Source organism: Mesoplodon densirostris, chromosome 17 (genome assembly GCF_025265405.1).
Source record: "Mesoplodon densirostris isolate mMesDen1 chromosome 17, mMesDen1 primary haplotype, whole genome shotgun sequence".
In the NCBI taxonomy this organism is placed as follows: domain Eukaryota; kingdom Metazoa; phylum Chordata; class Mammalia; order Artiodactyla; family Ziphiidae; genus Mesoplodon; species Mesoplodon densirostris.
The window spans coordinates 8,434,886-8,453,043 of record NC_082677.1 but is presented as its reverse complement, the minus strand read 5'-3'; the positions used below and the strand labels follow the sequence as shown (position 1 = coordinate 8,453,043).

The following is an 18,158-nucleotide window of genomic DNA, read 5'->3' as shown; positions in this document are numbered from 1 at the left end:
TAAATAATGGGACCAGGGTTCTCATGATGGTGACCGGAAGCCATGAACCTCAAGGAGACCATGTGCGAAGTCTGCAGTGTGGGGCATGGAGCAGGGGCAGGCAGGCAGCCAGCCAGAGCGCAGCTGCCAGCTTCCAGGGTCTAACAAACAGGCCCGGGGAAGGGAATGGATTTCGTCACTGGATGGACATCACCTTCATTCCTCCCTTTCTGACTCTCGTTCCATCCTTTCAACTGATTTTATAGGTTTTATCTACAAAATATGTTTTGAATTTGGCACCTTCTCCATTCCCACTTCCTCTGTTACAGTTCAGGCTTCCAGCACCTTCTCCTGGGATGCTGCAGGAACCTCCTAAACAGTCTCCCTAAATTGATTCCCTCACTGCTGTCCTATCTTACACTGATTATAATCCTTTCTATTTAAAAATCACAGATTGGGTGGTTTTCCTGATGCCTCTGGGATCAAGCTAACATTTCTTGCACGGCATACCTGACCAGACAGTATCTGGCTCTAACCTACCAGTGAAGGATGCCACCCATCCTGTTTTTCTCCCACAAGCCCCCCAAACTCTAGCGAGGCCACGTTCATTTCATCTCTGCATCGGGAGTGGGTTTCCTACCCTCTACTGTGTCCTTCTTTTCTACCAGGTGAACCCCACTCTTTCACAGCCTACTTGAATGTTCCCAACTCCGTGCAGGCTTTCTCTGTTCCTCCTCAGTATCCTGAATCCCATCCCATTAAAATGAATTATTCCCTCCTGAGTGTCCCCTGACCCTCATACAAACATGTAACATAGCCTTTCAGCTCTTGTGGTGTTGCATAGACATCAGCTCCCACATGAAGGTGGGTCCTCTGAAAGTGAGGGGCATTATTTACCCAACATCTATTAGAATTCCTGCCACTCTGCAGGGGATCAATACATGTTTGCTAAACAGTCTTCAAACCTCACTCAACTTTCCTACAGGTCTTTTGCTTTTACATTACTTCTCTTCCCTACTCATTTATTATCTCGTCACAACCATTTCTGCTGTTCTATTCTTAGTGTAGATAATTCGGGTCCTGATTTGTTAAGAATTCTTAACGGTTTAGACATAATCTAGGATAAGTTTACCTTTAAGCTACTTGCTGAATAAAGATGAGTCACATAAATAACTTCTATGGAAAAGACTGTAGGGGGTAGTTTTTTAGATTTAGGAAAGATTTCTTATGCCTAAATAGTTTTAAAATAACTTTTTGGCGTGATCATTATTATGAAATTTCTACATGCATTTTGGTCTCATTCTGGATTTTTTTTCTTCTATTAATCTAAATAAGTAAATAAAATGATAAAACACATCATTTTAATTTTTGAGGCTTTATGATGTGTTTTACTATCTGGTACGGCCTACCTTCCACCATCCACTGCTCGTTTTCTTTTCTTTCTATTTTTAGGGTTTTCCCAGATATTCCTGTATATTTATTCTTCCAAATAAACTTTATAAATACTTTTCTAGCTCCAGGAAAAAAAAAAGTCCCAACTTTTTAGAAGCATACATTTATACATAAAAGATTTTTTCTGTCTGTTAGTAAAACAAGTGATACACCTTATAACTTGTTGAATGTCTTGGTTACGTAAAGGAATTTTAATAAACTACTAAAATAGTAAAGTTGCATTTAAAATATTCCATCAGTTAAGCATTTCAGGAATTCTAATTATCTGTCCTCTAATCACTCCAGATCAGCAAATGTCTATGCTGTTAACACAGTGGTTAAAAGCAGACTCTAGACACACACTGCCTGGGTTTAAACCCATCCTTGCTCTGCAATTTATTAGCTGTGTGGCCAACCTCAGGGAACCTCTGTCATCTCTCTGGGCCTGATTTTCCCTGACTGTGAAACGCAGATGCTAATCCTCCCTCCCTCCTAGGAGTGTTAAGAGAACTTACGAGTTAGCGCATAGAGGGAAGTTAGCACTGTTCCTGCCCATAGTAACTATTATTACGTACAAGGTGCAGATTCAGCAGCAAACAAAGGAGATTAGTCTCTGACTTCAGGGAGCTTCCTTTCTAGTGGGAATGTCTCCTCCTTTGTGAATTTCCCTTTATTGGTGTATATATAAGTATTTTATATTCATATTTGCATAGTGTGTCATTCAAAATTCTCTCTTGTGCCTTATCTCGCACTGTGAATCATGGCCAGGTAGGGCAAGTAACATCTAACTTTCATTTAGGAGCTTAACTAAGATCTCTAGTTTAAACGATTCATATTACTGTCTTCTGTTTAACTTCAACTTCTTTTACACTTTTTTCCTGTCCTCCTTCCCACAATTATCTTTTGGGGGCATGTTGCTGTGACTGATGTGCTTTTACTCTGAAGAATATGTTTGAGATTGTCTATTTTTGCTCCCATAGAGACTGAAGAGCAAAGTGGCTGGCTTAAGTTTTTATTTTGTTTTAACCGTGGATCCTGTACCGGTAATTGCTTTGTAGCATTTCAAGATGGTATCACTGATCACTGCAATTCTCTCCTAAAATGATTTCCCTTGTTTCTCTTCCATTCTTGGCATTATCATATGATATTCTTAAACTGCAACCATGATTGTTTACTTCCCTGCGTTTAAAGCACTTAAGTGGCTTCTAATCACCTCCTGGACGACGTCCAAATTCCATGATGTGGTGCATGAGGGGCCTTTGGTGACCTGGCTCCCCCATCACCACCCTCCGCCTCCACCCGCACTGCGCTCTGTGCCATAACATCCCTTCTGCAATTCATCGAATGCCTGGAATGCCTTCCTACCCTTGTTTTACTTGGAAAATTCCTACTCCCCAGCAAGATTCATCAGGTGTCACTCCTGTGTTACGTTCCCCTGCCCGTCCACTCCTTCCTCCATCCCAGACAGATTACCAAGTGTTCCTGCTCTCTGACTTCTAGAATGTTGTTCTATGCCTTTACTTGTATTGATATGTTTCCTACCAGACTGTGAGCTCCAGGAATTTTGGACTGTTCATCCCTGTGCCCTCAGTGACTGCCGTACAGCAGGTTATCAGTAAATATCAAATTTTTTTTTTAAAAAAAAGCAAACTGTGAGTAGTAGCTGAACAACGTGATGCACAAGCAAAATGTCTTTATATAGAAACGGTACAAAAGGCAACCCTTAGTACATAGCTGAAGCTAATGGACATGATATTACTAAACGTCTTACACTTGTACAGCATTCTGATATTTCAAAAGTACTTTCATAGACCATGACATCAATTGGGGGATTCTGTCATTGACAGAAGCCAAATCACTGGCTCAAGTCTTCAAGCCGGTAAATGACAGGTGGGATAGGAACTGACTTCTGGTCCAGTAAGGACTGTTTTCTCAGAAACTGGAATGTGTATATTACAGGACGCTTACTATATCACGCATTGTTATCAAAGTTGTACACATATTAACTCTTTTTAATTCTCAGAATCATAAAGTTGATACTGTTATTGTATCCTTTCACAGATGAGGAAATCAAGGCCCAGAGGGGCTAATAAGTGGCGGAGCCAGCATCTGAACCTAAGCAATCTGGCCCCGGTGTCTTCCAAAATGAATTTTCCCACTTCAGTGGAAATATTATATGGAGGCTGATCAAACATGCTGCTAGCACCTACTAGACTGTACTCTACTTGAAAATAGGACTTTTTCCTCATTGTCTTTGTATGTCAACAGCAGCTAACACAACAAGGTCTTGATACATAGTTTCAGGATTTTGACACTTCTAACCTGTCTCAAACCACCGACTTCTGTGTCAAAAGTCTCGACTCCAAGATGGAAAGACCATTCTATTCTTGCACTGGAATACTCTTCTCAATTAATTAATTAACCAACAACTTATTTATCCCAGCTCTGAGGTTACAGTGATAAAACTGTTCAAGAATCTAGTAGGTTTCAGAGTGGATCTTCCCTGGTCTCCTGCATCTCATCTCAGTGCTGGTCACGGACAGACTTCATGTGACATGTCAACCTGCCCAACACCATGCCCACCTTCTTTCAATTGTGCTTTTGATTGAGTTAAAGCAATTCAGTGTTAACAGTAACAAGTAGGGAGCACTAAATTCACTGATAACTTGGCTAGTGACAGGGTCACTGGACGGACCCATGTTTCCCATGATCCATCAGCTGACCACCTGCACCCAGTCACCCAGGCTGCTTATGAATATGCAAATTCCTCGGCTGCACCCAGACATTCTAAACCAGAATCTCTGGAGGTAGGTTTCAACAAGTTGCATTTGTAACAGGCTTCCTTAGAGATCCTTATGCACAGAGATAAAGATCCATTGATTACAGATCAATAAATAATTTTAGTCTTTTGATCTTGTTATACTCAAAACTCTTCTAGATTTCTCTTGCACTGCAACTAAAGCAATTGAAGTAAACCTACTTCTTTCTCATATTTCCTTGCACATATCACAGTCAACACCTTCCTTCCTTTTGGCATTTCCTTTTGATACCTGAATCAATTTACTCTGATCATAATTCAATCTTTTTGATGACTGTATTATCCAAATAACATCTGTGCTATAGTTTAGGATAACCTCTAAAATTCCTGTACCAAAAATTTACAGGGATTATTTTTCTATTTATTGGCTGAATAAATAAGGCATTCACAGAAAGTAACACACCTGCCATCTGATCACTAATTTTCGGACTCAATTTGTGTGCACTATTAGTATTTATAAATTCCACTTTGAAATGTGCCTTTGACAGATCTGAAACATAGATAAGAGATTTTCTCAAGTTTATAGAAATAAAGTTAATATTAAAGCAGTATAACTATTTCTTGAAAATTCATATTTAAATAGCTAATACTGCATCACTTACATTTGATATTTGCAAAGAGGATAGTAGTTGTTTTAAACGGTACCATACATTTTAATGGATTCAGGCAATGTCTGTGGAATCCTTCATATATTACTCAGTCCTTCCCCTCATAAAATAAAGATATCATTAATACCCTTACTTTTATGTGAAAAGTTAAGAAAAAGCACTCCTTTAATTTCATAGTGATTATTACACACAAAGATGTATTAAGTGCCAAACACAAGTTTCATCAAAAAATTTATGGCAACGAAACTTTGAGACTCTTAGTAGAAAGCAAAAGACCTTCCTTGTCCCCTCCTCTTCCCTGCCCCTCCTGAATCCGTAATTCTCTATCATCATATCCTATTTGATTTTCTTCATAGCAGTTATCACTATCTGAAGTTTTTTTTCTCATCTACTTGTTTACTTGTTTCCTGTCTGTTTCCTCCACTAAATTACAAGGTCTAAGAGACCAGAGTGTTACTATCTCATTCATCACTTATTCCCAGCACCTGGAACAGTGCCTGGTACATTTCTAGTGAAGAATTGTTGACCAAATGACTAAGTGAATGCATTCAAGTCCCAGTGCAAATAGTGACTGAGACAAAAGAAGAATCCTTTTTAATTTTGTACTTTGGCTTCTAGTACTATGAAGCTAAGCTGGCTAATGTCTAACCTTCAGATGATATACCTTCAATATTGCTATCTGAGCAAAATTTTTAGAAAAACATAACTAATATCATGAAAGCACAGAGGGAGGTCAATGCAGCCTGTGACATTGTCATGATAATCCATGACATGTATGTAAAGGTCCTACTGCTGGCCTGGCTCGTAACAGATCTCCAATTAATAAGACTGTTGTTATTAATTATACAGTAAATAGATTTCTTAACTTTTGAGGTTTCCTTTTTTGTTTGTTTCTGTGATCAAGACCTCACTGGTATATTATATTCATTATTTTAAGAAAAAGGAAATTTAAAGATTCTCCCAATTATATTATCCATTTTCGAGGATAAGAAACGTGTACATAGTTATTATGAATACAATAATTAGGACATTTTAAAAGAACTATTAATAAATGGGGATTCATGACAAAAAAAGGACTACTAAGTCAATTTTTCAAAACATATTTCCCTTTTTCAGAATGAGATATATTATGGCAGATGTGAAGGGAATGTAACATTTTAAAATAGCTCAATATGTTCAGATTCTGACATAAAATACATAGAAGAAAAAAGTATTGGTCACTACTTACCAGGGGTTCCTGAAAGATGTCAAGGTCGTGGTGAGAAGGTGTTGTAAACTTCTCACCACTTTACAAGGGTCTATCACTGATACGTGGTTGACTGAGTTAACAAGTGTAAATAAAGACTTCACGTTCGTGTTACCAAAGCAGCCTGCTTCTGACAGCCTGACGCTAAGGGTAAACCAGGGCACTGACGTTAAATGAGCATTGAATCTGAGAGCCTGTTTACTTTGAAAGCAGATTTTTCACACTCACACACATTTCTATCCTGCTCTATGTCATGCTGCCACCTTGATGGCTCTCCCCTGCAGAACACATCCAAGGTGGCTACCAAGTTCAACATGTAAGGTTCAAACACTGGGTTCATTATACTTGAGTACATATAGGGGATGGGGAGACAAGTAGGGGAGGGGGTGCAGGGAAAAGGGATGGTGACCAGAGGAAAGAGCTAGGTTGGTGGTCCTTTCTGAAATGATAAGTTTGGCTCTAAATCCCACAAAATATTGAAGCCATTCAAGACAAAGTGTACTCCTAAAGCCATGTTAGTTTTTTCTCAGGTATTTCTTCCCTGTCGAGGACACTTGAGGAGGTTTGGAAGGTTTTCTGTATATTTTTAAATAGTCCCATTTAATCCCTACTGGGTTTAGTTCTAAATACGTGTGATACAATTTTATTCCGATTGTAACTCATCAAGGAGCTTTCTGTATCTTTTACCCTTGAGGAGGTGAATTCCAACAATTTATTACCCATAAAGTGAAATATCATTGCCTTTCCGTTGCCTAATAACTACCTCTTTCATGCTTCATGGATTACCAGACCTCCAGAAATGGCACAGGTAGCTCCCTACTCCCAACTTTTACATCCCTCCTTGTCTGCATCACGCGTTTTGAAACTTCATTACATATCCCCCAATGAAATGCCAAGTTCCTTGAGAACAGGGACCCTAGATCTAATTTTTTTTTTTTTTTTTGCAGTACGCGGGCCTCTCACTGCTGTGGCCTCTCCCGTTGTGGAGCACAGGCTCCGGATGCGCAGGCTCAGCAGCCATGGCTCACGGGCCCAGCAGCTCCGCGGCATGTGGGATCTTCCCGGACCGGGGCACGAAACCGTGTCCCCTGCATCGGCAGGCGGACTCTCAACCACTGCGCCACCAGGGAATCCCCTAGATCTAATTTTTATATAACTGACATCCCTATCTTTCCCATTTCCGGTACCTTCCCTAGGACCTCTACTCTTTCTGATCCTATTGCCTTTCCCTTTGAGAAATCCCGATGCTTGAAATGTTTGCACAGGGAAACAGCGTGCAGCCCTTCTCTCTAGGGCTGTGTGTAACCCTGTTATTAAGTCTTTTTGGTGGGTTTCGACCAGACCTTCAAACAACATTCTAACTTTAAAGCAATTATGTGCAAAGTAAGATTATGCTGCTGTATTTCAAAAGCAACTCCGGACACCAAGAACTTTGGTATTTTTGGCCACAACAGTAAATTGTCAGGCAAAACACTATTTTGATTCTAACTAAAATTCATCACAAACACATTTAGCATAATATATACAGAAAAATGAACATTCTTCATCATTTCTCTTTTTGTTTTGTTTTGAACAAAATGAGCTTTTCCTCTTTGTGTAAAATGTAGAAGAAAAAAATATTTAAATGGAATAGCTTAAAAATGGACCAATATAACAAAAAAATGACATTGAGCTACGTGTTGGAGGTGTTTGACAGATGGATAAATCCCTGAATCAAACATCTGAAAGTGGGCATTATATAATAGCTGATACCCTGAAAAACACTGTGTTTTCCAGAATTCTTAAAAGCTAATTCTATATCCACTGCTATTATATTTCCCTGCCAATTTGAAGAAAATAAACGATTCTAATCTTGGATTTCACAATCAGCTTTTAGAGCCAGTACATAGCTGGTGCTTAAAACAGCCCCAATGCAGACTATTGTGTCATTATATGGCAAATGCCAAAATAATATAATTAATCTTGACCATTTCACCAAATTAAAGGGTCTTAGAACAAAAAAGACAAGGCAATATGTATAAGCACATACAGCATTTTATAACTAAGTGCATTTCAAAAATTCTAAAGAAGTATTAACCTTGTAAAAGGAATTCAACATCTTTGGACACAACTGAGAACAACTGTGAAAAATATGTGCTATTTGCACATATCAGAAACAGTGTTCATTTAGTTGTCTTTTTTTTTTTTTCTTTTTTTTTTTTTTTTTGCTGTACGCGGGCCTCTCACTGCTGTGGCCTCTCCCGTTGCGGAGCACAGGCTCCGGACACACAGGCTCCGCGGCCATGGCTCGCGGGCCCAGCCGCTCCGCGGCATGTGGGATCTTCCGGGATCGGGGCACGAACCCGTGTCCCCTGCATCGGCAGGTGGACTCTCAACCACTGCGCCACCAGGGAAGCCCCATTTAGTTGTCTTTTATCAATAGGTCACTAAAACTTAAAATATGTTCACAACATTAAAAGTTATAAAGCTGGGCTTCCCTGGTGGAGCAGTGGTTGAGAGTCCACCTGCCGATGCAGGGGACACGGTTTCGTGCCCTGGTCCGGGAAGATCCCACATGCCGCGGAGCAGCTGGGCCCATGAGCCATGGCTGCTGAGCCTGCATGTCCAGAGCCTGTGCTCTGCAACGGGAGGGGCCCGAACAGTGAGAGGCCCGTGTACAGCCAAAAAAAAAAAAAAAAAAAAAAAAAGTTATAAAGCCAATTTTATTACAGTTGTTTTAACTGTAGGTTCCTCGGTTTCAGGCACCATGACTTGGTTCTCACGTCACCCAGGATCTGACTAGCTGTTGTTCAGTGAATGCTTAGGACTGACTGGCACATGGCTTTAACAGAACATCTTCAAACAATCACAAATAACAGGGACAGTAAATAAGCGTTCTCTGCTACTAGGTAAATCCTCCCACAGAATGGAATGTTTTCCCCCCCAAATATTTCCCTAGCCTGGAGGAGGTTAGAGAAAGGCTGGAGGAGGTTTAGGTGAGCTTCTGCCAGTGAAGTGTGGCCTCCCTTTTTTTAATCACTTAGAAAAAGTGTGACCATTGATGCATACAGAGGGGTATTTAATTCTACCTTTAAAACGATCCTTCTTAGGGACCTCCCTGGTGGTCCAGTGGCTAAGACTCCACACTCCCAATGCAAGGGGCCCGGGTTCACTCCCTGATCAGGGAACTAGATCCTACGTGCTGCAACTAAGACCCGTTACAGCCAAATAAATATTAAAAAAAAAAAAAAAAAGCTTCTAAAGTGATCCTTCTTAGACGAGGTTTTACAACATTGTCAATTGACTATATACTTCAAGAAGAAAATTAAAATTAAAAAAAGTGTTTAAAAGAAAAGATTTCCCCCCTCCCAATTTGACATGATTTCTCTTAACCCCAGTCACCTTCTAAAACTGACTATATTTAATAAGGAAAACTCTTCTTAATATTTTTTTCATTATTCCAAAATAGTACAGGATCATTTCCCCTGCAGACATCAGGAGTCACTCTCAGAAACACACAAACCAGCCTCAGACTCATACATATTTTTATAAAAGACTTTTCTGAGCTGACAAATACTAACTTTAAGGTTGGATAAGCAGTTGTTGAGGAAAATGTGCCACCTGTTCAGGAACAGCTGCTTCTGGCTGACGCAGAGCAGACAGGTCACCAGCGGGTACAAGGCCTGAGGAGAAAGAAGATGAAGTCACAGGATGATGTCTATTTCAACCAACCAGGTAACACACGCTCTCTGGACCCACCACCCATACATCTCCCCCTGTGTGCTGTGTGGGCCAGAACAAACAGGACACTTTGTAACACACCCAGGTGCAACAAGTGCCGTGCAGAGGTGGATATTTTGCAAATGCTTTCTGAGGACGATGGGGATGGAATACTCTAGAGTTATGTAGAGGGTAGAGAGTGAGTTTCATGGAGCATAAGTGGAAATCTGATTCACTGATTTAGTCTTCACTCATAAATTTTAAAAACAAACTATCGTAGATCACTCTCAATCCTCAGGAAAAAAAGCAGGAAGGCACACTGATTTTGAAAATGTTACTAGCTTTTTTGCTCATAAACATCTACCAGTTTGTCCCTGTCTTAGAGGTAGGTGTATGTGTTTTCTTTTGCGTGCAATCTTCCCGTAATTAAGGAAGATTCCTAAAAGAAATGTTACTGCAGTGGTAAACTCCACCCAGACAAATTTAACCGCAGGAGGAATCTGCTTACGAGCGAATAAACAGAGGTGCTACTGTGCTTTTCCTGCCTAACTGGGCAGGTTTCCCACAGCAACTGGAGAAGACAGAAAAGCTTGAGGGCGGCCACCTAAACGATATACCATTTTGCTGAACCAGATTATGGCGCTCCCCAAAATTAGGGCTAGTGAAGATTAAAACAAAAATATAACTCGCTCATCCATTAACTTGAATTAGCAAAAATCTATTGCCACAATGAGATTCAGTGCTTAACAATCCATAGGCTTATTTTGTTGTTGTTGTTAACTTAGTTTTAAACTGACTTTGAACTATTACTGCCATTGAGTGCAACTCTAATTCCAGCCAGTAATTTAAAAACAAAAATACAAGCAGTCACAACGACCACAGAATGTAGACAAATGAGCAAATCTGTCACCACTGCCAGCAAAGCAACTGAGTATTTGCTCAAATAATGGTGGTAATGTTCATACTTTAAAGATGAGCATAAACAATGCTAGAAACCAGCTACCTAAGCAACCTGCTTCCTCCATACTATCGCAATTACAGCTGGTCTACCACCTGCTGATTCATAAACCAGAGCTTTATTTACCATGGAGGAAAAAAGTTGTGGTAATTTAAAAGACTTTTCTATGCTGCTCTTCAGTACAAAAGCATTCCCCAAAACTGTTTTCTCAGCCTTCAGAGAATCTTTCCAATGGCCAACTATCTGTGTCCCAACTCCCTTTCCTGCCTGGTTCCCTTTTGATTCGGAATATCAGGATGGGAATTAGCCAGTGAAGCTTCCTGGGGATTGAGAAAAGAAACTGTTTTTATAAACTTTAGCCTTCAGACTGAAAAAATACTCAGAAATTAAAATAAAAATTAAGTTAAACCCATCTTGAAAATAAACAGCGGAATCTTCAGGACTAGAAGGGTCCTTGAGGTGACATGGTCTAATCCCCTTATGTTACCATGATTCAGTCATGGTCAATAATAGGTGAAAGCTCCAAAATTTGAAATGCTATCTCTCTTTGGGGAAGCTGTAGGTACTTCTCCCATCTGTGGAACCCTTATGACTCTCAAATAGATTTCAGCCTAGGAATTTTAGTCTCTGCAGTTTTGTCTTTTGAATTTTCTCAGAGTTACTAACCAAGGAATGCTTCTTTCGAGAAGAAAGTTCCAGCGTGGTATCATATAGGCTTTCAACAAAGTTCCTGAGGCAGGGAACATTTACTTCATTTTTAACAGCCTGAAATAGAGGTGCATGTTTATACTATATTAATGAAATTGTTGCTTCTCTAATCCAATTTGAAGAAGTTCTTAAAAATGAAAATGTAACTCACAGCAGCAACTGGGACAAGAATTTCAACAAAAAGCCCAGCCAAGGCATGCTTGATATCTTTGTCTTTGACCTCGAGGAAGTAATGTGCACATTCCTAAGAAGTAGAAACAGAGTAGAGGGAGAGAGAAAGATTGAAATGTGCACAGAAAATGTATGTAAGCAAATATAAGCAAACAGATCTTAATTTAATCACACCCAATAACACAGCATATTCCATAATCTATTAAAAAAATCACTGGATTCAAGCATTTATACTTAAGTTCACAATATCTTCCAATGACATTTTACAAGGCTGGTTTTCTCACTCTCCCTCTAACTTCTATCCCCAAATCACTGAAAATCACTTTGTCCTTTGCTGAAAGGACAAAGCATCTATAACCAGCAGCCAGACATTCATCCACTGACTTACTGGTTGGTTCATTCAGTGACTCATTTGCAAGAAGTTTCTATTGACTACCTACTGTGTGGGGGGCCCTGGGGCCTTGATTAACCCACAAGCACAGATCCCCAGAGAAGGTAACCATGGGAAGAGAGGCAGAAGACATTAACCTTATTTTAGGCCCTGACAGCCCTGGGCACAGAGCTGTTTACTTGTGAGGCCTGACATTTTAGGCGTTTATTATTCAGCTAGTTTCATGAGCAAGTCTGGAATGCTTCCCCTCCCCACCTCAGACAAGAAACCTTTATAATAATTTCTTAAGCAAGGATGTCTCTGCTCGTGGACTCCTGTCTACAAAAGGGTATTTTGGGTTGCCCAGGGAATAATATATTAGAAGACTTGGCCTGTCCAGCATTCTGCCGGCCGCTTTCCCCTTCCGGGCCTTTTGGGTGGTAACTTACTGTGGTCTTTTTTAGATGCTGCTTTCATGGAAAGGTCCAAGGCTACATGTATTTGTGATGACACTTTAACATCTGTATCAGCTATTACCTCTTATTTTCAGTCCACATTGGGACTATCACCAGCAACAGTTACTCAAGTTCCCAGTATATCAGTATCATACTAAGACATCAGTCCAAGATAGGCACTGCCAGCATGGGAAGTCTTTGAGAGTTTCCCAGTACAGAATGGAGCTTTATGGTCCCCAGAATTGTGGCCCTTTTCCTACATTATTTTGCATATATATGTAAATACTGTCTCAAATCTTAATTCAAGTACATAGATACACAAATCATTAGCATGAGAGAGAGATAAAAACAGTGAGCATTTAGTGAGTCCAAGAATGCTCAGAACCACCTTCCAAAGTGAGTGTCATTATTACCACTCTGCAGACAAGGTAAGTGACACTGGGAGGGGTTAAGTGTGACTTGTCCAAGGTCACAAAGCTGGTAAGTGTTGAAGCTTGAATTCAAACCCAAGAAAGTTGATACAGGGCCTATATTCTTTTTTTTTTTTTAACTGCTTTTTTTTTTTTTTTTTTTTTTTGCGGTACGCGGGCCTCTCACTGCTGTGGCCTCTCCCGTTGCGGAGCACAGGCTCCGGACGGGCAGGCCCAGCGGCCATGGCTCACGGGCCCAGCCGCTCCGCAGCATGTGGGATCTTCCTGGGCCGGGGCACGAACCCGTGTCCCCTGCATCAGCAGATGGACTCTCAACCACTCTGCCACCAGGGAAGCCCTAAACTGCTTTTTTGAGATACAGTTCACATACCATGCAATTCACCCTTATAAAGTATATAACTTGATAGCTTTTAATATATTCACAATTGTACATCTTTCACCACAATCAAATTTAGAACCTTTTCATTATCCCAGGAAGAAACTTTGCACCTGTTAGCAGGCATCCCTGACCTCTGCATCCACAGCGTCCTCCTCCAGCCCTACACAACTAATCTACTTTCTGTCTCTACCGATTTGCCTAGCCTGGACATTTGCTATTATGAATAATGCTGCTATGAACGTTTGCATTCAAGTTTTTGTGTGGACATGTATTTTCATTTCTCTTGGCTATATAGCTAGAATTGGAATTACTGGATTATATAGTAATTCTAGATTTAAACATTTGAGGAACTGCCAAACTGTTTCAGAAGCTGCTGTGCTGTTTTACATTCCCACCAGCAGTGTATGAGGGTTCCAATTTCTCTGCATCCCCACCAACAGATAACTTGCTGTTGTCTGTCCTTTTGCTCATAGCCATCCTAGTGGGTATGAAGTGGTACAACCTACACTCCTAACCCCTGTATCTAAACTCTTTATTAAGATCCTCACTAGATCTAATTCACAGCAGCATTAGAAAAAAAAATCCCTTTAGATACTAAAGTTTTATAAAATCTAATAGAGCTGTGCGGACTTCCCTGGCATTCCAGTGGTTAAGACTCTGCGCTTCCAATGCAGGGGGCACAAGTTGGATGCCTGGTCGGGGAACTAAGATCCCACATGCCTGCCTCGTGGCCAAAAAAACAAGACAAAACAAAACACACACACACACACACACACACACACACACACACACACACACACACAGAAAAACTAATAGAGCTGTGTATTCTGGGAAATCCTCATTAGCAATAATTCTTTTTTTAGTACATAATGGTGAACACTGTGTCACAGACACCTAAACCTGTATGGTTTACTTGATTTTTTAAAAATTGATTCCTTTTTATAGCATGAGTAAAAAAGATATCATTACTTAAAGTTCTGATGCCTGGAAATATTAACATCACCAACTCAATGCTATCGATCTCCAAAAGTAAAAAATCAGCTATATTTTATTAACAGAACAATATGCAGCCAATGGGTAAAAAAGAGAAAAAAGAAGTCTACAAATAAGATTCCACTGTATACCCTACTCCAAAGGTGATATGAGTTTAAAAATGAAATTAAGTGCCTGAAACTCTATTACTTCGTTCCGAAGCCCTGTATGAATTATTGAGGGAAAAGCATAGGATTTTTTTCCATATGGGCGAGCGAATGGGTTCTCACAGTCCAGGTCAGTCACTCTGAGGAAGGCAGATGCTTCAAGCTGACAGCCCCTTAGTTCTCCTGCCCAAGACAGTACCTGCATAAACTGGAGAGAGGCCTCGAAGTCCTCCACCGGATACATCTTAATTCGAAAGAACTTCATCCCCATTATCAAGCTGATAATGCTTTGCACAACATACGGGCTCTGTTCTTTGTGTCGTAATTCTTTGAGCTCTGCCATGAATTTCTTCTTTACAGCAGGGAATCTAACAAGAGAACGTGAGTGATTTATCAAATAATGGGTAGGAAAGTAACTGTAATGCAGGTCCCCAGCATCTAAGAGTGACAGAGCACAGTGACGGGGACCTTCGAATCAGCTGAAGTACAACGGCTGTCATCTTGTAAAGGTTTTGATATGGAGGAGTTAGTAAAGAGTCCCATCTTCTCCTTTCTTCTCTTATTCTATCAGATGCTCAACGTCTCCTTCAGGCTAGGGAGAAGATCCAAGGTTATTTAGAGCCTCTCAAAATGGTTCAGCTCTTAAACTGAGCGTGATGAAAAGCTCCATTTCCTCAGGCTTAGCAATTTCCCAGGTACTTACAGACCCCGAGGGCCTGAAGTATCGAACTGTGAGAAGATGAGCCATAACATAGGAGGCCAGGTATTTCTGACAATGACAGCAAATAACGCTAAGTAATAGTCCTACATCCATTTCCACAGTTTTCTGTTGTTGCTTCTTTTATAGTTTTAGGTTAATGATTATTGAAAAAAATATTTTCAGGTTGAAGGAAAATCTAGTAATGGGAAAATTCAAATCATCTCTAAAAGCTCTCTAATCATGTATGGGATTTTACAAATAAAAAGACACAGTCCCCAAGGAACTTAAGGTATTTATATTGTTTGAAGGTAAAATAATATTAATAATTAACAACATTATTACAACAACATCATCATAAAGAGTTTAAAAAGAGAATAGATCCTAAGAGGATGGAAAGTAGCAGATTGTCAAAGTGCCTAAGGGTAAAGGAACATATACAAACAAGTTATCCAAACTATTTCTGAGATGGCTGGTTTGACTTGGTTAAAAAAAGGAAAAACAAGGAAAGCATTCTAAGACTCATTGTATTTTGTTTCCTGAAACTATCAGCCTGAGTTTCTGCAAAGGATCAATTAGGAGCAAGGCATGATCACAGAGGGGAATAATCACAGACTATAAAAGTTAAAGGCCAATTAATAGAATCCCAGAAGTTTGGGAATCGCAACTTTTGACACCTCAAAGCAGAAATTTTAGGACATATAAGGGAGGTGGTAAACATACAGATATGGTGTCACCAAAAGGCAGTGCAAGAGGTGTATAATTGGCAAGTTGGCTGTTACGGGCTTCGTGAGAGCTGGCAATTTTCTCGTTCTCAGCTGGAATGCAGGAGGTTACATGGAGTTCATTTGGTAACAATCTGTTAAAATTGTTTGTATTTTCTAAACAACTTATGGATTTTTCTTTACGTTTGCTGCACACAAAAGAAAAAGATTTTAAGAAGGCGATGGAGCAGAAAATAGGTAGTGAATGCGTTTCCATTTTATGAATGAAGAAACAGATTGGAAGGTCAAAGTGAAAAAGATGAGACTTCCTGATCTTCTGATGTGAATTCCAGGAATTTCCACGATTTTGTAGCTGCCTTAGACAGTCATGAGCTGTGAAATGTAGTCCCTGTCTATTTAGAACAGTATACAGTTCAACTGGAAAGATAAGACAATGTAGCACTGACCATGAGCCATGTGAATAATAGTAATAATTTTAATAAGAATAATAACCAGTATTATTATTTATGAGGTATGTTAGCATGGGCCTGGGACTTTGCCTGGATCTCTCTGGTCCTTCAGGGAGGTTAAATGCCCCAGGCCAAATCACTTTCTCATATTTCACACTGTCCTTTATGTGAATAATACACCTGAAGAGGCTCTGGGGGCACTGGAGAAGGAAGGGGCTCTTTCCAGCTGGATAATCAAAGATTTCAGAGGTGATTTTTGTTAGGGTAAAGGGTGAACAGAGGTTTTAGGCAGAGACAGATGAAGGACAGGAAGCAGAAATGGCATAGCAAAGCGAAGGAAGTGACACTTTCAATCAAGATTATAAAAATTTATAAAATCTATAAAAACTAGATTTTTAAAAATTATATTTTATTTCAAATTATTTCCAAACAGTAAAAAAAAAAAAAAATCTATGGTTTTAATTTTGAAATGTGAGACTTTAAAAGAAAAAAGTAACTTTACAGCTTAGAGTTATATTGTTTTAAGGATCACATGATACTTAGAAAGTGTGTTTTCCTTTTCTAATCCGTGACTAAAACAAGGAGAGGGAGGAAAAGGCAGGTTATTTGTACACCTCACTATTTCAGTATTCTCACAAGTTAGTGGCTAAAACTCTATTTATTTCTCATTTAAAAATAAATATAGCTATCTTTTACTTTAAAAAGTCCCACATGACATAAACATGTTATTTTAAAATAAAAATAATCCAAAAATCTGTTTGCACTTAAAATCTATTTTCCCTTAAAATAATTTTAGGGAAAAATAAATTTCTTTTCAATGACCACGCCTAGAGTGTTTAGTATTCTTTAGTAAATACAGTAACTAAATGATTACTCAGTCTTCTGCTTTAAAATGTATAGTATACATTATTAAAGTGAGAGTATAAGAATATATATATTAAAATAATATCACATAAAGACAGAGCAGTTTTGGAATGAATCTTACAAGCAATCATTGCTATTTAAATGAATATGTCAGATTTTAATCCAAAAAACTTACTTTAAAAAATCTAATTTTAACTTAATTGACTTTGAAAAAGTCAAGACCCTGGGTGAATATCACTTAATAGCAAAAAAAAAAATTTTTTTCCCTTAATGACAGGAATTGAGCACATTATCACTAGTAAGATTAAAAATAGTGATTCTGCTAAAACGTAAAGACCAAACTAAATATTAATATCTAAAGTCAGAATGAAGAAGATATTTTATGTACATTACCCCTGTGATCTAGATATAAAATCTAAAATTAGAATTGTTACACTACTCAAGTTTATTTTTAAAAAAAGATAACCATCCTATACCAAATAGGCATACATCCTTTTTTTCCCCACTGAGAACAAAGGAAACAGTAATTTTCTAAGGCGACAATAAAGTAATGGTCCTGGTGTACTTATGAGAAGAATGCAATGTGATAATTTGTAGTATGACACCAGTTTAAGACTGTACTGTCTATCAATAAAGGTTAACTCTATACTGACTGGTTAAGAATTTATCAATGGGATTACTATATATTACTGCAATTACTGCAAGAAGCCACTGGTGAAAGCGTTTTCTTGTGACTAAAAAGTACTAGAGCATTATCCAAATTGAGGCATTTATTATAGCCTACTATTGCAGAATTGAGACAAATACTGACATGAAAATTTTAAAAAGTCCTTGTTGGCAAGAAAACACTGGCTCAGTGGATCATCAATCAGACCTAATACGGAAGTTCCTACAACCTTAGAATGTTGCCTTAATTATGACGTTGTCTCTCAATTCATTCTCAACCAACTGAAAATCGGTGTAGCTAAGGCAAGTCATTCTATGGTAACTGATACTGTTATGAACAGTTCACAAAAATAAGAAAAACACAA

The 18,158-nt window shown here is 39.1% G+C and overlaps 1 protein-coding gene across 1 annotated transcript in view; it reads right to left on the bottom strand.

The window, feature by feature from the left end:
* Positions 1–18,158, bottom strand: part of FRY (FRY microtubule binding protein) — a 323,927-nt gene that overhangs the window by 135,052 nt on the left and 170,717 nt on the right. The window contains exons 8-11 of the mRNA XM_060079899.1: positions 14,592–14,760; positions 11,599–11,691; positions 11,406–11,504; positions 9,643–9,744 (exon numbers count right to left, since the gene is read on the bottom strand). Of these exons, the coding sequence (XP_059935882.1) occupies positions 9,643–9,744; positions 11,406–11,504; positions 11,599–11,691; positions 14,592–14,760 (463 nt within the window). The remainder of the gene's footprint in view (positions 1–9,642; positions 9,745–11,405; positions 11,505–11,598; positions 11,692–14,591; positions 14,761–18,158) is intronic.